The sequence below is a fragment of the Zerene cesonia genome, chromosome 12, assembly GCF_012273895.1.
Source record: "Zerene cesonia ecotype Mississippi chromosome 12, Zerene_cesonia_1.1, whole genome shotgun sequence".
NCBI classification, from domain to species: domain Eukaryota; kingdom Metazoa; phylum Arthropoda; class Insecta; order Lepidoptera; family Pieridae; genus Zerene; species Zerene cesonia.
The window spans coordinates 672,609-681,376 of NC_052113.1; the positions used below are offsets into that span (position 1 = coordinate 672,609).

At 34.9% G+C, this 8,768-nt stretch overlaps 1 protein-coding gene across 1 annotated transcript in view; it reads left to right on the forward strand.

Annotated features, from left to right (window-relative positions):
* Positions 1-286: 286 nt before the first annotated feature.
* Positions 287-8,768, forward strand: part of LOC119830913 (putative inorganic phosphate cotransporter) — a gene marked incomplete at its 5' end in the record, with an annotated part of 10,080 nt that continues 1,598 nt past the window's right edge. Inside the window, 9 exons of the mRNA XM_038354102.1 lie at positions 287-295; positions 3,268-3,405; positions 3,994-4,173; positions 4,737-4,875; positions 5,291-5,508; positions 6,008-6,157; positions 6,573-6,705; positions 7,346-7,470; positions 8,132-8,254. Of these exons, the coding sequence (XP_038210030.1) occupies positions 287-295; positions 3,268-3,405; positions 3,994-4,173; positions 4,737-4,875; positions 5,291-5,508; positions 6,008-6,157; positions 6,573-6,705; positions 7,346-7,470; positions 8,132-8,254 (1,215 nt within the window). The remainder of the gene's footprint in view (positions 296-3,267; positions 3,406-3,993; positions 4,174-4,736; positions 4,876-5,290; positions 5,509-6,007; positions 6,158-6,572; positions 6,706-7,345; positions 7,471-8,131; positions 8,255-8,768) is intronic.

Sequence of the window (8,768 nt, forward strand, 5' to 3'; positions counted from 1 at the left end):
CATCTCATCTCGAAAAAGATATGGTTGTCTGTAAAGTCGGTTTTACGGGCGAAGATTTTACGTGACAACGTCTTTTTCTCGGTAGAATATTTATTGATATGAATATTATTAAATTGCACAATAGGACCAAGGAATTGAATGAAAATAAGAATTGCACAAATTTTAACTATAGAAAATATATTTTGTTTACTAAAAAGACAGAGACAGAGACACAAGCACGCGCCGATTCAATACGCCTAATTCTCTAGTGCTGCGCGCGCGGCGGACTGATCATAGTTCGGTGACTCATCGTAACGTTACCGGGCGTTACACTTTTTCATGTGTGACTCCGAGCCGCAACCTAATTTAAGACGTTGTCACGTCAAAAATAGCCAATTCAAACAATACGTCACAGGTCAATCGTGCAAGGGACAAGACTCGAGAGCTTCTATCGCGCAACATGGTAATAATCATCCTATAAATCCCAAGGTCTATCGCTAAAACCAAACCTTCTAAAATGTGCTTTCCCAAGTTCAGTTCTATCTTCAATAATCCGTTCAATGGCTTAGGTGTAAAATTGTATCAGACAAACAGTATTTTTTTCGAATTTATGATATTAGTAGGGATTAACAATATTTTAGAAACAAATACCATTAAGGCGCGTTTAAATAATTCATAAATTTTAGACACTGATTTCCTTGTAAAGGCGCGATGTTTTCGGCTCAAAGCTCAAAGATTATTCAAATAGAACATTCAGTACGTTGAAATAAATAATTTACCCGCCGCTCAGCATTACCGGGGCTTAGAGCTGCGTCTTAAGAAAAATCTGCATAACATTTTAACACTTGACGTGAATTACGTGTTTTTTACTTGACATCCGTATGTGTTTCTGTAAAGTCCTTGTATAAGCCATAGTAATTTTTGTATATATTGAATTGTTTAATTAAAAAAATATTAAATTTCATATCCGGATCTTGATGAAATTTTGTATACAGACACGGTAGATATGAGCTGACTTGTGTGATAGGATATTTATTATCCCGATTGAATGTTCCTTTTGGACAAAACAGAAATCTTGATATCCGGGCGTAGCCGGGAAGAGCGTCTTGTTATGTGAAAAATTCTCGTGTTATAACGTTGGTCACCATACTTGTCAGATATAGCTAGACCGATTCTCATTAATTTTTGTGTACATAAAATCGGGTAAGTCTAGAGTCGGCAAAGATTTTCAAACCCCTAAATGGTATGAAAACGGCAGAACAGCATTGGCCGGGTCTGCTACTTCTCATATATTATGAAACATTAAAATGTAAAACTGACATGATTTTAAAAGAGATCCATGCGTCTTCTGTGTAGAACTGTTTTCCGAGCTGTGTAAATATTAAATCACGTTATTCAACAATTTAAAAGCGCCACTAGTAATTTAGTTGAATGAATAAATGTTTGAATTTAAATAAAGTTTTATTTTTCATATAAAGAAAATATTGAACGATCAGCAACGAGAAAGAATTAGAAAATTTAAAGTGTATTTAACCCTTTTTTCAAGTGCAGAATGCTCATCACCCACGGTTTGGAGAAAGGAGGGTGGGACCTGGGATCCTCGCATCGGGGAGGCAAAGGATCTACCGACAGAACTCCACTGTGTCCCATCTTCCCCCGCTTCGCTGTGGTCGTAGGAACTCAGATGAAATCATCCACAACTGACTGCGGCCGCCTGTAAACAATGGTGTTAACCCTGGCGTAACTATGTAAAATAAGATATCACAACTCAACAAACGTTAATGTCGCATAGTACACCTTTAAATAAATTAAATTAATCACATTATTAAACATAACGTAATATTTACAGCTTTCTTGTTTACAATATAATTGTTGATTGCTCGGAAATAATCTTGTATCAACTACTGCGATAGTAGTCAATTTCTACCCTTATCTTATTGTAATATGGATTATATTTGTTTGTTCTTTGTTTTAGACTGGGGTTTTGCAAATTATTCAATCAGAAGCATACGGTAGCTCGTAATAGTGATATTTACTGTGATATTTAGATAATAAAATGAGCGAAGAGAAACGAAAAAGTAAGTGTAACACATGACTAAATATTTAAAACGCATTTATTAACTTCAACTGTACGTTTCTATGTAACCGACTCCGACACTATTCAACCACATTGAAACGGACATATTTTTTATTCAAACTCTGTACAATATTAAAGATCAGTGATTGTACAATAATATAATTAGTTTGTATTCTTATAATATATCAAAAAATTAATACTAATGATTAGAAAATAAACCTAAAAAGTACAATTATCAACTTAACTAAAAATACAATTATTTTTTAATATAGGAATTAATTCATAAACAATGCAAGCATTATATAATTTAACTATATTTATCATACTAAGGTATTTTACAGTATAATTATTTAAACGTAATAATGTGTCGTGTAATGTTTATACCAGTCCTACAGAATGAATGTTTTACTAAACTTGTTGTTTCATATTATTTGAGGTATATTATAATATTATTATGTTTGAGAATATTTCTACAAGATGAGCACGTAAGCTTTGTTGATGTCGTCATATTTATGATTTTCCTTTGTTCCACGTATTTCTAAATATAATTGTCAGTTTTATATCGGAATATTCTGCTCCTCAGAAATGGATATATTTTTATTTGCCATCAAAAAGCAAAGAAATAACATTCCGAGGAATAGCAAATAACAATGCGAAATAGTTCCCATAATAACACGTGTTAAAAAAGTTCCTTAACTATTCTATTTATTCGTTTTATATTTGTCTTTTATGTCACAGCGTGGTTCGCTTGATTGTAAGCGATCACCACTTCCCACGAACGAGGTATATATGAGGTAGCGCTACTAAAAATGCTCTGCCCGCTTTTAAGGGGTTAAGGATTGACGAATATATTAAAGTAATGAACTGAGAAGAGTTAAAAAAACAATAATAATAAAAATACAGAACTGCAGTGTCGTAATGTCTCCATAAAATCTCTATATGTATAAAATTCTCGTGTCACTATGTTCGTTACCATACTTCTCCGAAACGGCTGGACTGTGCCTCATGTTATTTTGTGTGCATATCGGGTAAGTCTAAGAATCGGCCAAAATCCGTTTTTCATATCCCTAAGTGATAGGAGAAAAAGTGAGATAAAAGAGATAGATTATGTGATAGTGGAGGCCTCGCATCTCTCTATTTATATTTATTGTAAAGTACAATTTTTTTCATTCAGTAAATAATTTAATTTACAATGTATTTTTGACACAGAGTACGGATTTGGAATTCGTCATTTACAAATGCTGTGTATGTGTTTGAACATGGTGGCGTTATTTATCGCCCGCGGCAGCATGGGCGTAGCGGTTCTGGCTATGACGGATCCAAACAGACAAAAAGATTCCAAGGTTGAGGTAAGCATGTAACGCTTTATTGAGAACTAATATTAAAAATTTTGAAAGATTTTGTTTGATTAATGATAGTGTTAAAGATTGTTATCAATGTAACATATATTTTGATGACTTGCATGTTAAAGAAAGACTGCAGAATGTCTAATATACCTACTCAAAAATAAAATATACAAACTTTTTGTCGAATCTCTGAAACTCATACTCACAACACTAAGAATTCCGTACAGATAAGCCAGCAGCTTAATAAAAAAATTTGTTACCCATCCAATTTATGACCGAGCCAACCGTTGCTTAACCTCGTATATTTTTTTGTGACAAACAGATAAACAGGAAATTCCTTTGAGTTGTAAATTTAATAACAGTTTCTATACTCACAATATGTGAAATCGCTCTAAGCGACAAGACCGCCTATTGTATCTAGATGTAAGCTTTTACCTATTTGTCTCTTTTCTTTTTCTTAACTATAAGTGCAATGAAAAAATAAATAAATAAATAAAAATAAATATGAAAATCTCAATTCCGTAAGTCTGTTTAGAGAAATATGTTAAGAAAGCTCTATGATTATATTATCTTTCATGCCAATAATTCCAGATATACGAATGGGATAAAAAAACACAAGGTATTGTACTATCCTCGTTCTTCTGGGGCTACATGATCATGCAGGTCCCCGCTGGGATCCTGTCCAAGCGGTTTGGAGGGAAGATGGTGCTGCTGGTTGCCTTGTTGACGAACGGTTTCATTTGCGGATTTCTACCTTCGGTTATTAAAGTGGTGAGTATCGAAGAATACTTGATCGTAAGATTTCTTCATTCATGAATGAATCATTTGTCTGTGACTGGTGAGACAACGTTGATTTTTAGAATGATAAATAAATTTCAGGATGTTGCAAAACCATTATAGACTTTTTAATGGTACTAAGCTACAAAAAATATCACACTAATATTATCAATGTGAAAGTTTGTTTGGATGTTTGTCCGCCAATTCGTCCGTCACGCTGAAACAACTGAACGGATTTTAATGAAATGTTGTATACAGACAGGGCAACTGGCATGGGTGATAGGATATGTGATATCCAGATTAAATGAATGCTCTTTGGGACGCAGGGATGTCCTGCAAATGACATAAAGTTAGTGTCAGAGAGTATCACATCGACTCAACTTCTTTTTGAGTTTAAAATACAATTCACTCTTCAACTCAAATATGCATGCCGACAAACTAAACTTCAATATTACTTTAAAATGGTCAATTACCGTCACTTGATACCATTTCTACCACCAAAAAATTCAGTATCTCCTGATGTACGTTCCTTGACGTTCACGCCCATTTATATCCAGGGTGGCTGGCCTATAGTATGTGCTTGCAGAATGGTCATGGGACTGAGCCAAGCCTGCTTGTACCCAGCAAGCCACACTCTTCTGGGAAGGTGGCTGCCGGAACATGAGAGGACATCTTACGCAGGCATTGTATATGGAGGTAAAAATATGAGTTATTATATTATAGTGTTATAATACACATTTATGTATAAGATTTGTGTATAATTAACTATGCTTAGTGTCTGTTAAGAAGAAGTTGTAGGGATGCTTATGTCTCTAGACTAAGCAATTTTTTTGAGATAATAGTGATATTAAAAAAAGGAAAAAAACATATTTTTTTTTAAATGCATGTTGATTTTTATAAAAACAACGCTATCAGACAGTTAAATTTGTTATTATTGTACTAGTTTGTAGAACAAAAGGAATTACTTCTATAGCTTATGTTTTATTGTAATATATAAGCATCAACAAAATCCGTTCAGCAGTTTTCCAACGAATGAGTGAAAACACAAATTCATACATTCTCATCACTTTTAAGTGAAATGAAACAAAACCCAGACTAAAATTTCTAACAGGCAGCCAAATAGGCATCGTAATAGCAATGCCTCTATCTGGCCTACTAGCTGCATCAGCCATGGGCTGGAAGCTGATATTCTACACAATATCTGCTATTATGTTTGCAAACGCTTTCATTTGGTACTTCTTCGCTGCAAGCACTCCGGGCCAACATCGTCTAATGTCGGTGAGGGAAAGGGAATATATTGAAAGTGGGTTAAATACAACCACTTCTAAAGTGAGTATGTTTCATAACTTTATGCTTTAAGTTTGGATTAATTTTACATATTAAGCTATCCCAATTCTGACACCAATATTCCATCTCTTTGGTCAAAATGTAATCCCACGTGTATTTTCTGGTAACGGATTGATTTGGAATAGATCTTAGACTATTTTTTATACCCCAAAAGATATGGGTGGCCCACCTCAATTTATTGCTGAGTCAGCAATTTCTTTAATGAAATTCACGAGTATTGGATAATGTACTGAAAATGGATTAAATTTTGAAGGAAAAATTTTATATAATTTGTTATCGTTAAACCTTTGATAGAATTATATTAATATACGATTAAAATAATAAATAAACAAAAGAGTAACAACAATTCCAATTTGGTACAACACATGTGTTGTGTAAATATATAATTATTTGATGGTTCAAATCGGATAGGATTTAGGACTTGTTGTTTCTCCTTAGGGCTTTTTTGCCTAAAACTATAACTGTGTTTCTTAACTTTCAGAGTTTCCACACACCTTGGCGGTGTATTCTAACCACTAAAGCATTTTGGGCAGTTTTAGCGGCTCATGTCGGCTGCTCCATCGTATATATTCTGTTTTTCGTAGACATGCCCACGTACTTGGAGAAGGGCTTGAAAATCAGTTTGACTAATGTGAGTTACTTAATTTTTAGCTTTGTTAGGGTAAGGGGTTATTACCCTTACCCTGAATTTGAGTAGTTTCTTTAGTGGGAGTCGAGCACGCTTCGCCACAAATGGGGCCAGCTCGCATCGGAGAAGTACCGCTATATAGCAATAGGTAGTAAGTAACACATTTCTTTGAGATTTTCTTTAAGTTTGTTAGTCAAGTTGTTTTGCCATTTTCCTCGTTAAGCGTAGGTAACTAGTTGTCCATATGTTATTCCAGTTGTCCAGCTGTCTACGTACCAAATTTCAATGCAATCGGTTCAGTAGTTTTTGCAACAAACGAACACATACCCTTACAAGCTTTCGCATTTATAATATTAGTAGGATTGAATATTGAAACAATCCCTTACGGCATGAAGCAATAAATGTGCATTTGTTTCAGAGTGCTACGCTATCCGCACTCCCATACATTGGCATGTTGATCGGTAACATAGTTTCGTCAGTAGTTTGTGAAAAAATTTTCAATAAAGGATTCCTGAGATTAGTTACCTTGCGGCGATTATTCAATTCTATAGGTAACTTAAATGTAATGGTGTTTAAAAATGTTCTGTGACCTCTTAAAGCAGTATTAATTCCAGTGTAGGATAGTGATGGCGCGAGACAGCTACTGTGTCTCGACTCTGTGATTCTTACACATTGGAATTACTCCTGCTTTAAGATGTCATTGTAGCTCACCCGATTACTATGGATTATATATGATTATTGGCATATCTCGGCTCTTCCTACTATATTTTGAAGGTTTCGAACTTTTAGCACTTACTCCTAAAACATAATAAAAAATAATCGATTTTCGTTCAGCAGTTCTTGACTTAAGTGGAGTAACTCACACTATTTTCTTATATGTAACACTACATGGTATGAAGCAAATCCGCTTTCCGCCGTCTGCGTGTTTGTATGCTTATCTTTAAAATTACGCAACAGATTTTGATGGTTTTTTTTTCATTAAAAAGAGGAAGGTATGTATAATAACACCCTATAAACAGAATTTATCGCGAAGCCGCGGGAAAACACTAATAGATTATATATATATATATATATATTAGTAGTATTTCAAATTATCTAGTTCTTTAATATTATTTGCTTGCATAAATTACAACTATTTGGTTCCTGGGATATTTATTACCAAGTATATTATCTCTTTTGGGTGGTTTCCAGGTGTAGCTGGTGTGACTGTAGGATTAGTGGGTTTATCCTGTATTGGACCAGAAAGTAAAACCCTGGCTATAGTAATGCTGACCGTGACGCTTACTCTGTGTGGATTCCTCTCCGCCGGTTTTATTGTAAGCCTATGTTTTTATTTATTTATTTTTTATGTTACCATCGGCAATGGAGCTGGTGGGACGCCTGATGGTAAGCGCTACCACCGCCCATGAACATTTGGAGAGGCATAATAGTGCATTGCAGACCTTACGCCTCTACAAATGGATTGCCACTTTTTGGGAAGGGATTAAGAAAGGATTGGCGATAGGAATAAAGGAAAGGACTGAGAAGGGAAAGAAAAAGGATATGGGCCTCCGGCTCCCCCACTCACCGAACGGAACACAACAGAATGCTATTTCACGCCGGTCTTCTGTGGGTGTGTGGTACTTCCCCCGTACGTTTCCCGTCTGCGGGGTCTGTTAGAGCTGATATCGGTATAAGACTATAATATAATTTAATAACTTAATGAACATAACATATAGAATATATTTCTTATAACTTTAAAAATAACATTTAGGACGAGTATTGGTACTTTCATTGTTATTCGAGTGTTTACGATTTCAATTAAGTATTGCCAAATAAATCTTCGTATGTATTTGCAATTTATTCATTTCAAATTAAATACACATTAAAAATTAAACAGGTTAAGCACAGGTTAGGCTTATTAGTGATCAAATAATTTATATGTTCTTATAATACATTAATTATGTTTTAATCAATTTCTGAAACGTTATTTTTCAGATGAGCCACTTAGATTTATCACCGAACTACGCTGGAGTGATGCTTTCACTCACTAACTTCATCACAACTATGGGCGCAGTCTGCACCCCGATTGTGACAAGTTTAATTCTAAGAAATGATCCTGTAAGTGGTGCATATAAAAGCACTAGCGAATTCGCCCGTGGTACACGTATAGTCTGTAGCCAACGTAGATAAATAAGCTATCTAACATTGAAAGAATCGTTCGAATTGGAGGAGTAATTCCTGAGATTAGCGCGTTCAACCAAACGCACAAACTCTTTAGCTTTATAAAAAATTAGGACACGCTAATTTATTTAGGTTCAAGAATCTTCTGCTAAATATAACTTATAATATTTAGCTTTAGAGACACAAGTGTCTAGATATCTAATAGCTTTTAGACGTTTACTTTAGCGACAGGCATTAATAGGTATATTTCTTTTATCCCTCCTTGGAATAGTGGTTAACGCGTGAGCGTAGAACCGAGGGGTCCTGGGTTCGAATCCCGGCGGAGACGCACAAAAAAAACATGTCTCGGTCTGGCAGGACACAGAAGGCTGATCTTGTCCATAAAGAAAATCGATCAGTGAAACAGATGAATATCATCTGCCCCATACCCCACTAGACACGGGCCTTCACT